We start from the raw sequence: 21,641 nt of genomic DNA, 5'->3' as shown, positions 1-21,641 counted from the left end.
GGACCACGTCACGGCAGTGGAGCAGGGAGAGGTAAGTATTTCAACTTTGCAAGTGCTGTGAACCTGAGCAAGCAGGGGGGGCCCACTCGTTGGCATTGGCACTGGCACAGGGCCCCTCAAAGTACAGCGGTGTGTTTGCACGGCGGGGGCGCCTCCCACCGGCAGCAACACTTTTGCGTACTATGAGAGGCCCTGTGCCAGTGACGTCGCCAACTAGTATTCCTCCCCCCACCTGATGAAGGAACCTGCACTTTCATCTGCACCTTCCTCTTTGTCCCCGTGTAAGGTGGTATGGTATGCGGGAAGAGCAACCTGACTTTCAGCAGGGTCACAATGTTGTTGTGTAGCGTGCACGGGGAATGTTGCGTTATGGGTCAATGTACCAGCAGACTCATCTATCACTGGCTGGGCAATGGGCACGATGAAGTGGAAACACAGATATAGGCCCAAAGAAGAAAGTGGGCTAAATGCAGTTCAAAATTGGTAACACAGGAATAACCAGGGGGCATTGCAGTGGAGGACAACTGGAATGAGAGGCTGACACAGAGAGTAGGGCCAAATCAGTAAGTAGTCGAAATGCAGTTCAAAATTGGCAACCGTAGTAAACAGGCGGCACAGCTTTGTTCAGTGGAGGAGAACAGCAAGGAGTGGCAGACACCGATAGTAGGCCCCAAACCAACTAGTACGCCAAATGCAGTTGTTCCATTTAACCACAATTTAATGAGAGCCTGAAGATAGAAGCTCAGGAAAGGCAACCTGGGGAACACCTTGGAGTGTAACACACCATCTCTCTCCACCCCATACCCATTTTGTATGGCCTAATGCAGTGTACTTTTCTACAACTACTAAACGAGAGTCGGAAGACCGAAGCAATGGCAAGGAAACCTGGGGAACACCTTAGAGTGTAACACACCCTCTCTCTACACCCCATACCCAATTTGAAGGCCTAATGCAGTGTAGTTTCCAAGAACTACTAAACGAGAGCCGGAAGATCGAAGCTCAGGAAAGGCAACCTGGGGAACACCTTGGAGTGTAACACACCCTCTCGCTACACCCCATACCCAATTTGAAGGCCTAATGCAGCGTAGTTTCCAACAACTACTAAACGAGAGCCGGAAGATCGAAGCTCAGGAAAGGCAACCTGGGGAACACCTTGGAGTGTAACAAACCCTCTCTCTACACCCCATACCCAATTTGTAGGCCTAATGCAGCGTAGTTTCCGACAACTACTAAACGAGAGCATGAAGATCGAAGCTCAGGAAAGGCAACCTGGGGAACACCTTGGAGTGTAACACACCCTCTCTCTACACCCCATACCCAATTTGTAGGCCTAATGCAGCGTAGTTTCCGACAACTACTAAACGAGAGCCGGAATATCGAAGCTCAGGAAAGGCAACCTGGGGAACACCTTGGAGTGTAACACACCCTCTCTCTACGCCCCATACCCAATTTGTAGGCCTAATGCAGCGTAGTTTCCGACAACTACTAAACGAGAGCCGGAATATCGAAGCTCAGGAAAGGCAACCTGGGGAACACCTTGGAGTGTAACACACCCTCTCTCTACACCCCATACCCAATTTGAAGGCCTAATGCAGTGTAGTTTCCAAGAACTACTAAACGAGAGCCGGAAGATCGAAGCTCAGGAAAGGCAACCTGGGGAACACCTTGGAGTGTAACACACCCTCTCGCTACACCCCATACCCAATTTGAAGGCCTAATGCAGCGTAGTTTCCAACAACTACTAAACGAGAGCCGGAAGATCGAAGCTCAGGAAAGGCAACCTGGGGAACACCTTGGAGTGGAACACACCATCTCTCTACACCCCATACCCAATTTGAAGGCCTAATGCAGAGTAGTTTCCAAGAACTACTAAACGAGAGCCGGAAGATCGAAGCTCAGGAAAGGCAACCTGGGGAACACCTTGGAGTGTAACACAACGTCTCTCTACACGACGGAAGGGCTGATTCTTAGGAAGGAAGGCTGTTGGAAATAAGCATTGCGCGTCCGAGGGTGATTATATTCTTATTAGGTATATACTCACCCTCGGACGCGCCCTGCTTCTTTATTTGGAATGAATGTTTATTTGCAATGTGGTGTTGACTTTCTCTATTATTTTGGTAATTAATGATTTTATTATTTTCATTATTTTGCATCTTCTCGGCAATAATATAAAGAAGACGCGACAGGACAACACTCGGTGGATGCCATATGTGTGTTTTCAATTTAAAAAAACTTTCAGTTAACTACTTGCAGGAGAAAGTAATTGTAGCTGGTGGCCATTTTTAGTACTGTACCAGATTAGAGTTGTGTGTTTGTTTTTAATGTTAAAATGTCTGCATTTGATATCTCACCAGTATTTTCTTTTTTATAAGCAAAATACTTATTTTTATATTTTCTGATGTTGGTTCCAGGGGTACACGGCCAGCAGTGCCCTGGTCAGTGTAGTAGTAGTTGAAAGAATGGACCGCAGACAGGCATCGAAGGCCTAAAATAATAACACATGGCTGTAGGCAATTTTAAATTGGTTCCAGGGGTACACGGACAGCAGTGGTGTGGTCAGTGGAGGCCTAGTGGAAGGAGTGACCGCAGACAGGCATCGAAGGCCTAAAATAATAACACATGGCTGTAGGCAATTTTAAATTGGTTCCAGGGGTACACGGGCAGCAGTGACCTGGTCAGTGTAGTAGTAGTTGAAAGAATGGACCGCAGACAGGCATCGAAGGCCTAAAATAAAAAAATTGGGCTGGCTGTAGGCAATTTTAAATTGGTTCCAGGGGTACACGGGCAGCAGTGGTGTGGTCAGTGGAGGCCTAGTGGAAGGAGTGACCGCAGACAGGCATCGAAGGCCTAAAATAATAACACATGGCTGTAGGCAATTTTAAATTGGTTCCAGGGGTACACGGGCAGCAGTGACCTGGTCAGTGTAGTAGTAGTTGAAAAAATGGACCGCAGACAGGCATCGAATGCCTAAAATAATAACACATGGCTGTAGGCAATTTTAAATTGGTTACAGGGGTACACGGACAGCAGTGACCTGGTCAGTGTAGTAGTAGTTGAAAGAATGGACCGCAGACAGGCATCGAAGGCCTAAAATAAAAAAATTGGGCTGGCTGTAGGCAATTTTAAATTGGTTCCAGGGGTACACGGACAGCAGTGGTGTGGTCAGTGGAGGCCTAGTGGAAGGAGTGACCGCAGACAGGCATCGAAGGCCTAAAATAATAACACATGGCTGTAGGCAATTTTAAATTGGTTCCAGGGGTACACGGACAGCAGTGACCTGGTCAGTGTAGTAGTAGTTGAAAGAATGGACCGCAGACAGGCATCGAAGGCCTAAAATAAAAAAATTGGGCTGGCTGTAGGCAATTTTAAATTGGTTCCAGGGGTACACGGGCAGCAGTGGTCTGGTCAGTGGAAGTCTAGTGGAAGGAGTGACCGCAGACAGGCTTCGAAGGCCTAACATAACAAAATTGGGCTGGCTGTAGGCACTTTAAATTGGTTCCAGGGGTACATGGGCAGCAGTGTATGGTCAGTGGAAGTCTAGTGGAAGGAGTGACGGCAGACAGTCTTCGAAGGCCTAACATAACAAAATTGGGCTGACTGTAGGCACTTTTAAATTGGTTCCAGGGTAACACGGCCAGCAGTGGCCTGGTCAGTGTAGTAGTTGTAGAAAGAAGGGACCGCAGACAGGCTTCGAAGGCCTAACATAACAAAAATGTCAAAACAATGGTATTGTCAGTGCCAGGCATTGAAGGATGTCAGCGGCTAGACTACACATTGGTGAAGCTGTGAGAGATAATTTTGCTAGTGGTAGAGCACTGTTTGAGCTGGGGGGGGAACTGTCTTGTGGCCGGCGGTACAGGCACAGGGCCCCTCATATTACAACGGTGTGTCTGACGTTGGGTGCGCACCACCACCGCCAGAGACACTTTATTGTACTATGAGGGACCCAGTGGCAGTGCCGTCGACCAAAAGCGGCCACACCCACCTCTTCAGACAAACAGCACTCTCAAGGGTCCAAGCGCAAAGTGGCGATAGCACGGCCCCGTGTGGGGAGTTTGGCCATTTCGTGAGGTGGAAACATGTCGTATGCTGGACAATCAGGTGAAGAAAATTACGAGATTGGAAAAGTCATTCAGAATAGTCCACAGGCAAGACCTTTTCATAGGAAAGCTAGGTGTCAGCCGGGCAGGGTGGGGCAAAAGATTTTGAAATCCAGTTGTGGTTCATTTTAATGAAGGTTAGATCATCTACATTTTGGGTAGCCAGACGAGTCCTTTTTTCTGTTAGTATTGAACCTGCAGCACTGAATACTCTTTCTGATAGGACACTAGCTGCCGGGCAAGCAAGCTCCTGCAATGCATATTCTGCCAATTCTGGCCAGGTGTCTAATTTGGATGCCCAGTAATCAAATGGGAATGACGGTTGAGGGAGAACGTCGATAAGGGATGAAAAATAGTTTGTAACCATACTGGACAAATGTTGTCTCCTGTCACTTTGAATTGATGCTGCAGTACCTGTCCTGTCTGCGGTCATAGAAAAATCACTCCACAACCTGGTCAGAAAACCCCTCTGTCCAACGCCACTTCTGATTTCTGCCCCTCTAACACCTCTGGTCTGCTGGCCCCTGGAGCTCGTGTGAGAACGATCACGGGCGCTGTGTGCAGGGAATGCCAGAAGCAAACGGTCAACAAGAGTTGATTGTTTTGTTGCTAATATTAGTTCCAAGTTCTCATGTGGCATAATATTTTGCAATTTGCCTTTATAGCGAGGATCAAGGAGGCAGGCCAACCAGTAATCGTCATCGTTCATCATTTTTGTAATGCGTGTGTCCCTTTTGAGGATACGCAAGGCATAATCCGCCATGTGGGCCAAAGTTCCCGTTGTCAAATCTGCGGTTGTGCTTGGTTGAGGGGCAGTTGCAGGCAAATCTACGTCACTTGTGTCCCTCAAAAAACCAGAACCCGGCCTTGCCACGCCACCAATTTCCCGTGCCCCCGGGAAAGCTTCCTCATTAAAAATATACTCATCCCCATCATCCTCCTCATCCTCCACCTCCTCTTCGCCCGGTACCTCGTCATGTACACTGCCCTGACCAGACAATCGCTGACTGTCATCAAGGCTTTCCTCTTCCTCTGGTGCAGACGCCTGATCCTTTATGTGCGTCAAACTTTGCATCAGCAGACGCATTAGGGGGATGCTCATGCTTATTATGGCGTTGTCTGCACTAACCAGCCGTGTGCATTCCTCAAAACACTGAAGGACTTGACACATGTCTTGAATCTTCGACCACTGCACACCTGACAACTCCATGTCTGCCATCCTACTGCCTGCCCGTGTATGTGTATCCTCCCACAAAAACATAACAGCCCGCCTCTGTTCGCACAGTCTCTGAAGCATGTGCAGTGTTGAGTTCCACCTTGTTGCAACGTCTATGATTAGGCGATGCTGGGGAAGGTTCAAAGAACGCTGATAGGTCTGCATACGGCTGGAGTGTACAGGCGAACGGCGGATATGTGCGCAAAGTCCACGCACTTTGAGGAGCAGGTCGGATAACCCCGGATAACTTTTCAGGAAGCACTGCACCACCAGGTTTAAGGTGTGAGCCAGGCAAGGAATGTGTTTCAGTTGGGAAAGGGAGATGGCAGCCATGAAATTCCTTCCGTTATCACTCACTACCTTGCCTGCCTCAAGATCTACAGTGCCCAGCCACGACTGCGTTTCTTGCTGCAAGAACTCGGACAGAACTTCCGCGGTGTGTCTATTGTCGCCCAAACACTTCATAGCCAATACAGCCTGCTGACGTATGCCAGTAGCTGCCCCATAATGGGAGACCTGGTGTGCAACAGTGGCAGGTGCGGATGGAGTGTTTGTGCGACTGCGGTCTGTGGACGAGCTCTTGCTTCTGCAGGAGGACGAGGAGGAGGAGGAGGAGGGGGTGCGAACGGCTACAGACAACTGTTTACTAGACCGTGGGCTAGGCAGAACTGTCCCAAACTTGCTGTCCCCTGTGGACCCTGAATCCACCACATTTACCCAGTGTGCCGTGATGGACACGTAACGTCCCTGGCCATGCCTACTGGTCCATGCATCTGTTGTCAGGTGCACCTTTGTGCTCACAGATTGCCTGAGTGCATGGACGATGCGCTCTTTAACATGCTGGTGGAGGGCTGGGATGGCTTTTCTGGAAAAAAAGTGTCGACTGGGTAGCTCGTAGCGTGGTACAGCGTAGTCCATCAGGTCTTTGAAAGCTTCGCTTTCAACTAACCGGTAGGGCATCATCTCTAACGAGATTAGTCTAGCTATGTGGGCGTTCAAACCCTGTGTACGCGGATGCGAGGCTAAGTATTTCCTTTTTCTAACCATAGTCTCATGTAGGGTGAGCTGGACTGGAGAGCTGGAGATCGTGGAACTAGCGGGGGTGCCGGTGGACATGGCAGACTGAGAGACGGTGGGAGATGGTATTGTTGCCGCCGGTGCCCTAGATGCAGTGTTTCCTACTACGAAACTGGTGATTCCCTGACCCTGACTGCTTTGGCCTGGCAAAGATACCTGCACAGATACAGCAGGTGGTGCGCTAAATGGTGGTCCTACACTGCCGGAAGGGATGTTGCGTTGATGACTAGCTTCATTGGCCGAGGGTGCAACAACCTTAAGGGACGTTTGGTAGTTAGTCCAAGCTTTCAAATGCATGGTGGTTAAATGTCTATGCATGCAACTAGTATTGAGACTTTTCAGATTCTGACCTCTGCTTAAGGAAGTAGAACATTTTTGACAGATGACTTTGCGCTGATCAATTGGATGTTGTTTAAAAAAATGCCAGACTGCACTCTTTCTAGCATCGGATACCTTTTCAGGCATTGCAGACTGAGCTTTAACCGGATGGCCACGCTGTCCTCCACCAGGTTTTGGCTTTGCCACGCGTTTTGGGCAAGATACGGGCCCGGCAGATGGAACCTGTGGCGATGTTGATGCCTGCTGCGGCCCCTCCTCCTCCTCTGCTTCAGAACTGCTGCCGCCTGCACCCTGTTCCCCCAATGGCTGCCAATCGGGGTCAAGAACTGGGTCATCTAATAACTCTTCTTGTACCTCCTACGCAACTTCGTCTGTGTCACCGTGTCGTTCGGTGGTATAGCGTTCGTGATGGGGCAACATAGTCTCATCAGGGTCTGATTCTTGATCAGCACCCTGCGAGGGCAATGTTGTGGTCTGAGTCAAAGGACCAGCATAGTAGTCTGGCTGTGGCTGTGCGTCAGTGCACTCCATGTCAGATTCAATTTGTAATGGGCATGGACTGTTAACTGCTTCACTTTCTAAGCCAGGGACGGTATGTGTAAAGAGCTCCATGGAGTAACCCGTTGTGTCGCCTGCTGCATTCTTCTCTGTTGTTGTTTTTGCTGAAGAGGACAAGGAAGTGACTTGTCCCTGACCGTGAACATCCACTAACGACGCGCTGCTTTTACTTTTACCAGTTTCACGAGATGAGGCAAAAGAGCTAGAGGCTGAGTCAGCAAGATAAGCCAAAACTTGCTCTTGCTGCTCCGGCTTTAAAAGCGGTTTTCCTAATCCCAGAAAAGGGAGCGTTCGAGGCCTTGTGTAGCCGGACGACGAACCTGGCTCCACAGCTCCAGACTTAGGTGCAATATTTTTTCCCCCACGACCACCTGATGCTCCACCACTACCACTACCCTCATTACCAGCTGACAATGAACGCCCCCGGCCACGACCTCTTCCACTAGACTTCCTCATTGTTTTAAAAACGTAACCAAACTAACGTTATTTGTTGCAGTCACACAACTTACACGGTGAGCTATAACTTCAGTATGATTTAGCTACCCCTTTACAGGTTGGTGAGACCACAGCGAAAATCAGGCCCAATGTTACACACTCTTTTTTTGGTGGCTGCAAATTAGAGAGATGCCCCACACGCAGGACTGTCACTGAAGCACAAATGTTAATATTAATGTCACACTATTATTTTTTTTTTATTTTTATTTTTTTCAGGAACACTTTAGAAACCCCCCAAAAAAAAAAAAATAGATTTTTGCAGGGAGAATTTAGAAAACAAATGTAACAAACTATATGCTTTCTATGGGCCACTGAGTGAGAGATGACGCACACAGGAATCAGGAGTGGCACACAAGCCCAGAGGCCAATATTTTTCTACCAATGATTGATGGAGTTATTTTCTCTGGTAGATTTTGGAACCCAAATCAAGGAAAAAAAATGTAGGCTTTCTATGGACCACAATTGGAGAGAGAGAGAGAGAGAGATGGCACACCCAGGAGTCAAGACTGGCACACAAGCAGAAAGGCCAATATTAATCTCCCACTGTTTTTTTGGTTGTTTTTTTTTTTTTTTTTTCAGGGAGACTTTAGAAATAAAAATAATAAAAAAAATATGATTTTATCAGGAAGAATTTAGAAACCAAATAAAATAAAATGATTTTTTCAGGGAGAATTTAGAAAACAAATAAAAACAAAAATAGGCGTTCTATGGCCCACTGACTGAGAGATGACGCACACAGGAGTCAGGAGTGGCACACAAACCCAGAGGCCAATATTTTTCTACCAATGATTGATGTAGTTATTTTCTCTGGTAGATTTTAGAACCCAAATCAAGGAAAAAAAATATAGGCTTTCTATGGACCACAATTGGAGAGAGAGAGAGAGAGAGAGAGAGAGAGAGAGAGAGAGAGAGAGAGAGATGGCACACCCAGGAGTCAAGACTGGCACACAAGCAGAAAGGCCAATATTAATCTCCCACTGTTTTTTTTGGTTGTTTTTTTTTTTTTTTTTTTCAGGGAGACTTTAGAAAAAAAAATAATAAAAAAAATATGATTTTATCAGGAAGAATTTAGAAACCAAATAAAATAAAATGATTTTTTCAGGGAGAATTTATAAAACAAATAAAACCAAAAATAGGCGTTCTATGGCCCACTGACTGAGAGATGACGCACCCAGGAGTCAAGACTGGCACACAAGCAGAAAGGCCAATATTAATCTCCCACTGTTTTTTTTGGTTGTTTTTTTTTTTTTTTTTTCAGGGAGACTTTAGAAAAAAAAATAATAAAAAAAATATGATTTTATCAGGAAGAATTTAGAAACCAAATAAAATAAAATGATTTTTTCAGGGAGAATTTATAAAACAAATAAAACAAAAAATAGGCGTTCTATGGCCCACTGACTGAGAGATGACGCACCCAGGAGTCAAGACTGGCACACAAGCAGAAAGGCCAATATTAATCTCCCACTGTTTTTTTGTTTTTTTTTCAGGGAGACTTTAGAAAAAAAAATAATAAAAAAAATATGATTTTATCAGGAAGAATTTAGAAACCAAATAAAATAAAATGATTTTTTCAGGGAGAATTTAGAAAACAAATAAAACCAAAAATAGGCGTTCTATGGCCCACTGACTGAGAGATGACGCACACAGGAGTCAGGAGTGGCACACAAACCCAGAGGCCAATATTTTTCTACCAATGATTGATGTAGTTATTTTCTCTGGTAGATTTTAGAACCCAAATCAAGGAAAAAAAATATAGGCTTTCTATGGACCACAATTGGAGAGAGAGAGAGAGAGAGAGAGAGAGAGAGAGAGATGGCACACCCAGGAGTCAAGACTGGCACACAAGCAGAAAGGCCAATATTAATCTCCCACTGTTTTTTTGGTTGTTTTTTTTTTTTTTTTTTCAGGGAGACTTTAGAAATAAAAATAATAAAAAAAATATGATTTTATCAGGAAGAATTTAGAAACCAAATAAAATAAAATGATTTTTTCAGGGAGAATTTAGAAAACAAATAAAACCAAAAATATGCGTTCTATGGCCCACTGACTGAGAGAGAGAGAGAGATGGAACGCTTAGTACTGGCACACAAGCCCAAAGGGCAATATTAATCTCCCTTTTTTTTTCCAGGGAGAATTTCTGAAACCCAAAAAAAAAATAAAATAGGCTTTCTATGGCCCACTATTTGTGAGAGAGATGGGACGCTCAGGACTGGCACAGATGGCACGCTCAGGACTGGCACAGAAGCCCAGAGGCCAATATTAATCTCCCTTTTTTTCTGGGAGAATTTATAAAACCAAAAAAATATTTAAATAGGCTTTCTATGGCCCACTATTTGTGAGAGAGATGGCACGCTCAGGACTGGCACAGATGGCACGCTCACAACTGGCACACAAGCCCAGAGGCCAATATTAATCTCCCTTTTTTCAGGGAGAATTTCTAAAACCCAAAAAAAAAATAAAATAGGCTTTCTATGGCCCACTATTTGTGAGAGAGATGGCACGCTCAGGGCTGGCTGGCACAGATGGCACGCTCAGGACTGGCACACAAGCCCAGAGGCCAATATTAATCTCCCTTTTTTTCTGGGAGAATTTATAAAACCAAAAAAATATTTAAATAGGCTTTCTATGGCCCACTATTTGTGAGAGAGATGGCACGCTCAGGACTGGCACAGATGGCACGCTCACAACTGGCACACAAGCCCAGAGGCCAATATTAATCTCCCTTTTTTCAGGGAAAATTGATAAAACAAAAAAAAAAATTAAATAGGCTTTCTATGGCCCACTATTTGTGAGAGAGATGGCACGCTCAGGGCTGGCTGGCACAGATGGCACGCTCAGGACTGGCACACAAGCCCAGAGGCCAATATTAATCTCCCTTTTTTTCTGGGAGAATTTATAAAACCAAAAAAATATTTAAATAGGCTTTCTATGGCCCACTATTTGTGAGAGAGATGGCACGCTCAGGACTGGCACAGATGGCACGCTCACAACTGGCACACAAGCCCAGAGGCCAATATTAATCTCCCTTTTTTCAGGGAAAATTTATAAAACAAAAAAAAAAATTAAATAGGCTTTCTATGGCCCACTATTTGTGAGAGAGATGGCACGCTCAGGGCTGGCACAGATGGCACGCTCAGGACTGGCACACAAGCCCAGAGGCCAATATTAATCTCCCTTTTTTTCAGGGAGAATTTATAAAACCAAAAAAAAAAAAAAATAGGCTTTCTATGGCCCACTATTTGTGAGAGAGATGGCACACTCAGGACTGGCACACAAGCCCAAAGGCCAATATTAATCTCCCACTGTATTTTTATCAGGGAGAATTTATACACCCCACAAAAAAAAATACAGAAAAATGAAAAGGCTTTCTATGGCCCACTATGTGAGAGAGATGGCACACACAGGGATGGCACTCTAGCAGAAATGCCAAATTGCCAATCTTAATCTCCCACCAAAAAAAAAAAAAAAAAAAAAAACAGGGAATGTCCTACAATTACTATCTCCCTGCCTGCAGTAATCTCAGCCAGGTATGGCAGGCAGCTACTATCTCCCTGCCTGCAGTAATCTCAGCCAGGTATGGCAGGCAGCAATAAGGAGTGGACTGATGCACAAATGAAATAAAAAGTGTGGACAAACAAAAAAGATAGCTGTGCAGAAAGGAAGGAACAAGAGGATTTGTGCTTTGAAAAAAGCAGTTGGTTTGCACAGCGGCGTACACACAGCAATGCAGCTATCAGGGAGCCTTCTAGGGCAGCCCAATGAGCTACAGCGCTGAGGGGAAAAAAAAAAAAAAAAAAACTTCCACTGTCCCTGCACACCGAGGGTGGTGTTGGACAGTGCAAATCGCTGCAGCACAAGCGGTTTTGTGGTTAATGGACCCTGCCTAACGCTATCCCTGCTTCTGACAAAGCGGCAGCAACCTCTCCCTAAGCTCAGATCAGCAGCAGTAAGATGGCGGTCGGCGGGAACGCCTCTTTATAGCCCCTGTGACGTCGCAGACAGCAAGCCAATCACTGCAATGCCCTTCTCTAAGATGGTGGGGACCAGGACCTATGTCATCACGCTGCCCACACTCTGCGTTTACCTTCATTGGCTGAGAAATGGCGCTTTTCGCGTCATTGAAACGCGACTTTGGCGCGAAAGTCGCGTACCGCATGGCCGACCCCGCACAGGGGTCGGATCGGGTTTCATGAAACCCCGACTTAGCCAAAAGTCGGCGACTTTTGAAAATGTTCGACCCGTTTCGCTCAACCCTAGTTCTGATTGCTCAGTGATGAAACCATGTGCTTTCTTTTCCAGGAAGTTTTCGCCCGCTGAGCGTAATTATGATGTGGGCAATCGAGAGTTGCTGGCCATGAAGTGGGCATTCGAGGAGTGGCGTCATTGGCTTGAAGGAGCTAAGCATCGCGTGGTGGTATTGACTGATCATAAGAACTTGACTTATCTCGAGTCTGCCAAGCGCTTGAATCCTAGACAGGCCCGTTGGTCGTTATTTTTTGCCCGCTTCGACTTTGTGATTTCGTACCTTCCGGGCTCTAAAAATGTGAAGGCGGATGCTCTGTCTAGGAGTTTTGTGCCCGACTCTCCGGGTTTATCTGAGCCAGCGGGTATCCTCAAGGAAGGAGTCATTGTGTCTGCCATCTCCCCTGATTTGCGGCGGGTGCTGCAAAAATTTCAGGCGAATAAACCTGATCGTTGTCCAGCAGAGAAACTGTTCGTCCCTGATAGGTGGACTAATAAACTTATCTCTGAACTTCATTGTTCGGTGTTGGCTGGTCATCCTGGAATCTTTGGTACCAGAGAGTTAGTGGCTAGATCCTTCTGCTGGCCATCTCTGTCACGGGATGTACGTACTTTTGTGCAGTCCTGTGGGATTTGTGCTAGGGCTAAGCCCTGCTGTTCTCGTGCCAGTGGGTTGCTTTTGCCCTTGCCGGTCCCAAAGAGGCCTTGGACACATATTTCGATGGATTTCATTTCTGACCTTCCCGTTTCTCAAAAGATGTCAGTCATTTGGGTGGTCTGTGATCGCTTTTCTAAAATGGTCCATCTGGTGCCCTTGGCTAAATTGCCTTCCTCCTCTGATTTGGTACCTTTGTTCTTTCAGCATGTGGTTCGGTTGCATGGCATTCCTGAGAATATTGTTTCTGACAGAGGTTCCCAGTTTGTTTCAAGGTTTTGGCGAGCCTTTTGTGGTAGGATGGGCATTGACCTATCCTTTTCCTCGGCTTTCCATCCTCAGACTAATGGCCAGACCGAACGAACCAATCAGACCTTGGAAACATATCTGAGATGTTTTGTTTCTGCAGACCAGGATGATTGGGTGTCCTTTTTGCCGTTGGCTGAGTTCGCCCTTAATAAATCGGGCCAGCTCGGCTACCTTGGTTTCTCCATTTTTTTGCAATTCTGGGTTCCATCCTCGTTTCTCTTCAGGACAGGTTGAGTCTTCGGACTGTCCTGGTGTGGATTCTGTGGTGGATAGGTTGCAGCAGATCTGGACTCAGGTAGTGGACAATTTGATCTTGTCCCAGGAGAAAGCTCAACTTTTCGCTAATCGCAGACGCCGTGTGGGTCCCCGACTTCGTGTTGGGGATCTGGTTTGGTTATCTTCTCGTCATATTCCTATGAAGGTTTCCTCTCCTAAATTTAAACCTCGTTTTATTGGTCCGTATAGGATTTCTGAGGTTCTCAATCCTGTGTCTTTTCGTTTGACCCTCCCAGACTCCTTTTCCATACATAATGTATTCCATAGGTCGTTGTTGCGGAGATACGTGGCACCTATGGTTCCATCTGTTGAGCCTCCTGCCCCGGCTTTGGTGGAGGGGGAATTGGAGTATATTGTGGAGAAGATTTTGGATTCTCGTGTTTCTAGACGGAAACTCCAGTATCTGGTTAAATGGAAGGGTTATGCTCAGGAAGATAATTCCTGGGTTTTTGCCTCTGATGTTCATGCTTCCGATCTTGTTCGTGCCTTTCATGCGGCTCATCCTGGTCGGCCTGGGGGCTCTGGTGAGGGTTCGGTGACCCCTCCTCAAGGGGGGGGTACTGTTGTGAATTCTGTGGCTGAATTCACTCCTGTGGTCACAAGTGGTACTGCAGCTTCTGAGCTTCCTCCCTCAGGTGTTCTGGTGAGCTCGTTAACTGCTTCATTACTTAACTCCGCCTGATGCTGCTATCCTTGCTCCTTGTCAATGTTTCAGTGTTGGATCTGAGCTTCTCCTGATTGTTCCTGTGACCTGCTGCTCTGTATAGCTAAGTGCTTTTTGCTTTTTTGTTGCTTTTTTTCTGTCCAGCTTGTCTTTTGTTTTGCTGGAAGCTCTGAGACGCAAAGGGTGTACCGCCGTGCCGTTAGTTCGGCACGGTGGGTTTTTTTTGCCCCCTTTGCGTGGTTTTGCTTTAGGGTTTTTTGTAGACTGCAAAGTTCGCTTTACTGTCCTCGCTCTGTCCTAGAATATCGGGCCCCACTTTGCTGAATCTATTTCATCCCTACGTTTTGTCTTTTCATCTTACTCACAGTCATTATATGTGGGGGGCTGCCTTTTCCTTTGGGGAATTTCTCTGGGGCAAGTCAGGCCTATTTTTCTATCTTCAGGCTAGCTAGTTTCTTAGGCTGTGCCGAGTTGCCTAGGTAGTTGTTAGGCGCAATCCACAGCCGCTTTTAGTTGTGTTTAGGATAGGATCAGGTGTGCAGTCTACAGAGTTTCCACGTCTCAGAGCTCGTTCTTGTATTTTTGGGTATTTGTCAGATCACTGTGTGCGCTCTGATCGCCAAGCACACTGTGTTTCTGGATTGCCTTCATAACACCTGTCATTAGCAAACATAACAAGGCAGTATATAACACGGCCGCGTAGTATATAACACTGCCCACATATATAACACAGCCCAAGTAGTATATAACACAGCCCACGTATATAACACAGCCCATGTAGTATAACACAGCCCAGTGAGGAAGACACACTCACTGCTTCACTTTCACCGTCATGCTGCGGCCGTTGCCCCCATTGTGGACACAGGGTGCTCCGTGCACCTGACTGCTGCGCTGCTAGTCTTTCTGCTTGGCGCACTGCTGGACCTGGTCCTGGACGGTCGATGGATGTGGATGATCTCTGACTGAGCTCTTAGGCGTCCGGAAGTGACAATACAGACGACCGCTGGCCCGGAAGTGACTTGTATCCATGGTGACGGTGAGTATTACAGAAGCTGCGCAGCACCAGCTAAACTCAGAGAGCTCTGTGCCTTTTGCTGCCGAGCAGGGATGACGGATGTGCTCCGCCTCCGAGTCCTGGCTGGGACTCGGAGTTGACTGTCAGTAGTCATGTAATACACACACCGCACATAGACAGGGATGTAGTCCGGCTGCAGGGGCCCCCCCAGGAGCGCATCAGTGTGTGTGTGTTGTAGCGTTACCACCGTAAATGGGCCCCCCCTTCTCGCCAGGGCCCCGGCATTTGCCCGGGTATGCCGGCCCTGCCATAGGCAGACCTTTTTATATAATACAGTACCCCCATAGGCAGACCCTTTTATATAATGCAGTACCCCTATAGGCAGACCCTTTTACATAATGCAGTACCCCCATAGGCAGACCCTTTTACATAATGCAGTACCCCCATAGGCAGACCCTTTTACATAATGCAGTACCCCCATAGGCAGACCCTTTTATATAATGCAGTACCCCCATAGAAATACCCTTTTATATAATACAGTACCACCATAGGCAGACCCTTTTATATAATACAGTACCTTCATAGGCAGATCCTTTTATATAATGCAGTACCCCCATAGGCAGACCCTTTTATATAATGCAGTGTTAGGGGTCGAGTTCCCGCTTCTGCACAGGGGGAATCTCGGGCCGTCTCCGCTGCGGTCTCCCATTCTTCTCCTGCCACAGTGGAGTCTGCTCAGCGGAGACGTCAGTCCCAGCGTCTTGCTCAGTCCCACTCTGTACAAAGAGTTACTGCTGCTTTTCCTGCTTCTGCCATTGAAGTCAGTGTTGGGCAGTGGCAAGCAGATGCTTTTGGGACTAAGTCCTGTTTTTCTCTTTCTGAGCATGCCCAGGGCAAGATCTCCCGTTGGAGATCGAGGGTCACATGCTCAGGTACTGCAGCACATCCCATTGGTCCTCCAGGAAAGTCCTGAAAGTGCAAAACTTCAGTAGCAGCTTCCCATTGGTCCTTTATTGGAAGGTCCTGAACGTGCTGCAACTATATAAGCTGCGGATGACCGGACGGCCATGCGCTAGTATTGACTTAATATAATGTGTGTCTGTAGATGGATGTATGTCGATGGATGAAAGCTCCTAAATCACTCCCATTCCTAGAGTTGTTGACCTTTCGCGAATGATGGTAGCTATCTAGCGCCCGACTAAGCCATCAGCACGAAACACACATTACAGCGTCTAGTTGCTGTGACCGCCAGTGCGGCGCTGTGTGCTTTCTCAGCGCTTTCCTGACCCAAGCCTGGGTGGTTAGTGGCGTCCGCCAGTGCGGCACCGCAAGCACTCACGTGCATCTTTAATACATTTATTGCTGTCACTCTGACACCCCAGTAGCGGTGTCGAGCGCATGAGGTTTTTATGAACTCTATTCCTGTTTCTTGGGATTGAGTTCTGAGACTCCTTGCTTGCGCTCTTGGTGCGGTACCGCGGCCCTGTGACGCAACAGGGTTCGCTTCCTTCACACAGGGTGAAGTAAACCCGTGTGTGTATTCACATTGTACCGCCATATCGTCCGTCATCACTAGCAGCAGGTTTTCACCTGCACGGTGGACCCCGAACTGCAAACGCACCTGATACTATTCCATCTTAAACTTAGTGCGTTCCGCCAGTCCTAACATGCAGTACCCCCATAGGCAGACCCTTTTATATAATACAGTACCCCCATAGGGGGACCATGTAGTTTAAGGCAGCCCCCATAAAAAAACACAATACTCACCTCTCTTCCTCCTGCTTCCTGCGCTGCGACACACTCCCGCTCATCTCCGACAATGACAGCGAGCGCGATGACGTCACTGCCCGGCGCCCGCTGTCTGTCGGCGACGCCTGCTCCGGGGCCCCATAGTGGCAGAGCAGGGAGATCAATTCTCCCTGCTCCGCCGCAGAATGTAACTGCATCGGTGCGCTGTGCGTGCCGATGCAGTTTACAGTAGCGTAGCTCCAGGTGGGCCCCCTCTGAGCTCCGGGCCCGGGGAGCCCGCACCCTCTGCCTCTCGGTAGCTACGCTACTGACAGATACCCAGAAAAAAGTCCTTTAATTGAAAGAATGACACAGACTCCTTTAATAAATCTTAATTAAACCATGCTTATGACATCGCCCATTCCACTAACGCCATTATCTTCTGCAAAAGAGTTAAAATAAAAAACAACAATATTCCTCACCTTTCTGCACAGAAGATGATAATCCATTTGTCCTGCGACGGGTCTAGCTCTGCAACATCTAGATGGCATGCTGCATGCCCAGTGTCTCACAGTGAATTCGTAGGACCTGTCTGATGTCACTGCGAGCGTGAGAAAGTTCTCCTGCTCCTGATGCCATCAGAAAGATCCTGGGAGATCACATCCAATGAACTCACTTCACCTATCTGACAATAGTACGTGCGCCAAAAAACAATCAAAGGCATATGTATCCCAAACTGACAATAATAAAAACTACAGCTAACCCTGCAAAGAAATGAACCCCATCTACGGAATTAGAAAAAGTTATAGTTCTCAGAAAATGGCAACACAAATTTTATTTGTCATATTTCACATATTTTAGACTTTGATTGTAATAGGGTATCATTTCTGTGCTTTGGTAAAGAAGGACAGATGCCACTGAAATGTCCTTTTGACCATAGAAAATACACAACCCTGTTTTGCGGTAAAGGGACTCCGAGTGAAGGCCCCTCTTAACTGCATCGGTTCTTCAGAGCACATAGGATGAACCTCAGTTTTATGGAGTACCATGGGGGGCGAAGTCACAACAGGTCTATCTATGCGTATGGCCAGAGCCTTGGCGGTCTCCGATGACATAGGAGCTTTGTAAAACTCTACTGCGTCTTTTAATCATTCACACAGGCCCTGACCAAACTGACTACTAAGAGCAGGATCGTTCCATTGGGTGTCAGTGGCCCAATCTATGGAACTCTGAGCAGAATTCCTCTTCCGGTTGCTCTCCCTGCTGTAGCTAATGTAGCTTAGACTTAAAAAAAACATCAACCGACAGTAAGTCTGACGGAAGAGAAAAGGCCCAGGATTAAGGATCTTCTTGAAGGAAAGAAATAAAAATCCCAACTTGTTGCTCCTCACTCCCAGAGGAATGAGGATGAAGGCAAAAATAAAGCTTGCAGGCGTCACAAAATACAACAAATTTGCAAAACGGCATAATGAGAAATATAAGTCAAAACACCAGAATTTTTTGGACGCCGCTAAATTGCAATAAAATAAAATGCAATAACGGGCGATCGAAAGATCATGTCTACACAAGAATAATATCAATAAAAACGTTAGCTTGGGCTACAAAAGATATGCCCTCACCCAGCCCCAGATCACGAAAAATGGAGACGCTACAGGTGTTAGAAAATGGTGCCATTTATTTTTTTTTACAAAATTTTGGATTGTTTTTTTCACCACATACATAAAGAACCTAGACATGTTTGGTGTCTATGAACTCATAGTGACCTGGAGAATCATATTGGCAGGTCAGTTTTAGCATTTAGTGAACACGAAAAAACACAACTGTGGAATTGCACTTTTTTTTGCAATTTCACCACACTTGTAAATATTTGACAAAGATACAAAAAAATCCATTTGTTTGGTGATCTGAAACATTTGAATGTTACAAATATGCACTTCCCAGTGAGTACAAAAAAAAGGAATACAATATCGAATCCAATAGTGCACCTCACCTCACAAATACCCTACACTGACCTGCTATCCCTTCCTAAACAGTGGAGGTTGGCACCCTGATAGATGTTTTGGCGCCCCCACTCCGCGACGGCTGACACCTGCTATCCCTATTAATAGGGATAGCAGGTGTCAGCCGTCGCGGAGTGGGGGCGCCAAAACATCTATCAGGGTGCCAACCTCCACTGTTTAGGAAGGGATAGCAGGTCAGTGTAGGGTATTTGTGAGGTGAGGTGCACTATTGGATTCGATATTGTATTCCTTTTTTTTGTACTCACTGGGAAGTGGTTTTTTAGACTATTTCTAAAATAAATCGTTTTTTTTAAGGGAGTATATATGTTTCACAACTTTTTGATTTTCCCTTCTTCTATTATTTTTTTTCTTGGATGCTTTAATGTTACAAATATGCAAAAGAATAAGAAATCAGGAAGGAGGTAAGTACTTTTTCACACAACCGTATATACACAGCTCCTGTATATAACTGGTGAGTCACTGTATTACCTGTACACTTATACTATATACGGTATACTATGTATAGAGCTCCTGTGCATAATGGCACTTATGGTAATACTAGTATTGTGTTTTTTTTTTTATTAACCAACAGTATTGTAGTATTTGGTCACTATGTAGTGGTAATATGTGGTTTAGTCATGGTGTGATGGTATTTGTTTCTTGTACATTGATATTATTTGATCACTTTCTAGTAGTAATAATATGTGGTCTGGTCATTGTGTGGCGGTATTTGTTCCTTGTATTTGGTATTATTTGGTCACTGTGTGGTGGTGATATGTGGTCCAGCCATGGTGTGGTGATATTTGTCCCCTGTTTGTGGTGTTATTCAGTCACTATGTGGTGGCAATATGTGGTCCGGGCATGGTGTGACGGTATTTGTTCCTTGTGTGTGGCATTATTGATCATTTTAAAAAATGTATGTGACATGTTCTCTTAAAGAAAAATAAAGAAAAATATATCTAAAAAGAGTATTGGATATTTTAACAAATTTTTAACAGGTTAAAATAGAGTAGGTCCCTGCCAAAGACTCTACCTTGTCGTGATGGAAGGTTTAAATAGTTTTTCCACCAAATCAAAAGCTAATGGCTTTCAATGTGATATGGTGTTCGATGGGAACTGTTCATGGATGATTGGTGAGGAAATGGGGTAGAAGTGGAGTTTTTCCAGTAGTGGACTGTGGGACTGTGTAAGGTTCGAGAGGTGGAGACAGAACTGGGGTGGAGATGTACATGGTGTGGAGGTAGAGCTGGGGTGGAGGCTGGGTGGCTCAAGGGGGCCTGAAAATTTTACCAATATTTGACCAATTTTACCAATATGGGGTCTTGAAATTTCAGGTGGCAGCCCTGTGTATACTGATACTGTATAGATAATTACAAAATGAAACTTACCATGCTTATTGTTCCAGTTTTCAGCATCATCTCTTGGAATATGAGAAATGTTTCCTCCCAACTCTATATTGAATGAAGGAATGTGATTGCCTCCACATCTCTGATGGCCAGGTTCATAGTTGACTGATCGTAGAATAGCATTGCCATATACTTCACCTTGTATACTGCGGAGTTTTGGACTAAAACTTGTGTAACTAAAGGAAAAATGGAATTTAATGTGATCAGATATGTTACATAAGTGAGGGAGGCATCATATAAAACAAGGGATGGGAAAAATTCATATTTATCATAAAATCAGGTTTCTGGAGTCAATCAGCTAAACTTACAAGGTTCCTTGCCATTCATTTCCTTTATAGATAGCTCATTTCTTCCTATTCCCGACTTCATGAATCTGGCTACACAGCTCAGGCAAAAAAGGCTGTCTTAAAACAGTCTATGTATACAAAGCAATAAGCTGAGTGCAGGATATCTTTCCTGCTGAACGTCTGGATATATGCTCTTCTGACACTGATGTCATTCGCCTTTAGTCAAGACTTCTGCTAATTTTATATGAAAGGGTTCCTCTCAAAATCACGATATAGTGGTCACGCGACAGCGCTGCAGGTAAATGCAAGCTCCACTAGATGGCAGCAGAGTGGAAAGAGGGCTGAAAACCTGCTCCGAGCAGACCAGCAGAAAAGTCAGACAAGCCTGGGTCGATACCAGGGAGTAGCATAGTACCAAGGGAAATCCCAAACACAGAGTCAGAGGAGTGCCAAAAGGTCAGTAACAATCCGCAGCAGAAGTACAGGAGGAAAGAGACAGAATCAGGTCAGAGCCAAAGCAGAGTTGAGTACTGGGGAATCCAAACACACAGGGAAACACAGAGTTGGGGTGGGAAGAGAGGAATGAACAGACACGGCCAAAGCAAGCTAAATGCAGCAGGACCAATCAGTCTCACCAGAGCAAGCTACACACGCCGTAGGCAGAAAATATAACTGGCACCGAACACAGGGAGCAGCACAGTTATAGCAGACCTGACATGGGAATGGGGCTGTGAAAGTTAACCCTGACATGACCAGACCGGGAAAGGAGAGGAAAGACCCAAAACCCAGTCTGGATCATGACAATAGTCTTATAATCATGTACACGTATATTAATTTGTGTCAATATAACTCAGATTAATATCTAATTTATTTTGCACAAATAACCCCCCAATGGATGCTCCTCCTTGCTCAATTTACCCTTTATTTGCCATGTGAACCATCTTTGTGTAGTTTCAGAGCTCCAGGTCAATCATAGGTAATAGCTATTTATAGAGATACTGATTCATTTTGGCTTTATAAGTCTCCTGTCAATCTACGTGGCAGCACTGGGGTGAAGGCTTTATGTATTTATTTACTTACAGACTATTAGAGTGATAAGCTTAAGTATATGCTTGTTTCATTCATATGGTTCTGTCACTTTGTTCAGTTAGTGATGGCCAACAGTAAAGTGTACATATGCTAGACCATTATCAACTTATATGGCCCATATACTACCATACATTTCTGCCTGCAGTAACATATGAACTTTTCATAGGGTTACAGCTTGTGTTTTC

The 21,641-nt window shown here is 45.8% G+C and overlaps 1 protein-coding gene across 2 annotated transcripts in view; it reads right to left on the bottom strand.

Moving 5' to 3' along the window:
• The window catches only part of LOC138657924 (ciliary microtubule inner protein 2B-like), a 148,951-nt gene that overhangs the window by 95,953 nt on the left and 31,357 nt on the right, over nt 1-21,641 (bottom strand). For both annotated transcript variants that reach the window (XM_069745524.1, XM_069745523.1), the window contains exon 2: nt 20,063-20,256. In XM_069745524.1, coding sequence (XP_069601625.1) covers nt 20,063-20,256 — 194 coding nt within the window. The remainder of the gene's footprint in view (nt 1-20,062; nt 20,257-21,641) is intronic.

This window comes from Ranitomeya imitator, chromosome 1 (assembly GCF_032444005.1).
Source record: "Ranitomeya imitator isolate aRanImi1 chromosome 1, aRanImi1.pri, whole genome shotgun sequence".
In the NCBI taxonomy this organism is placed as follows: Eukaryota; Metazoa; Chordata; class Amphibia; order Anura; family Dendrobatidae; genus Ranitomeya; species Ranitomeya imitator.
This window is presented reverse-complemented; position numbering and strand designations above follow the sequence as displayed.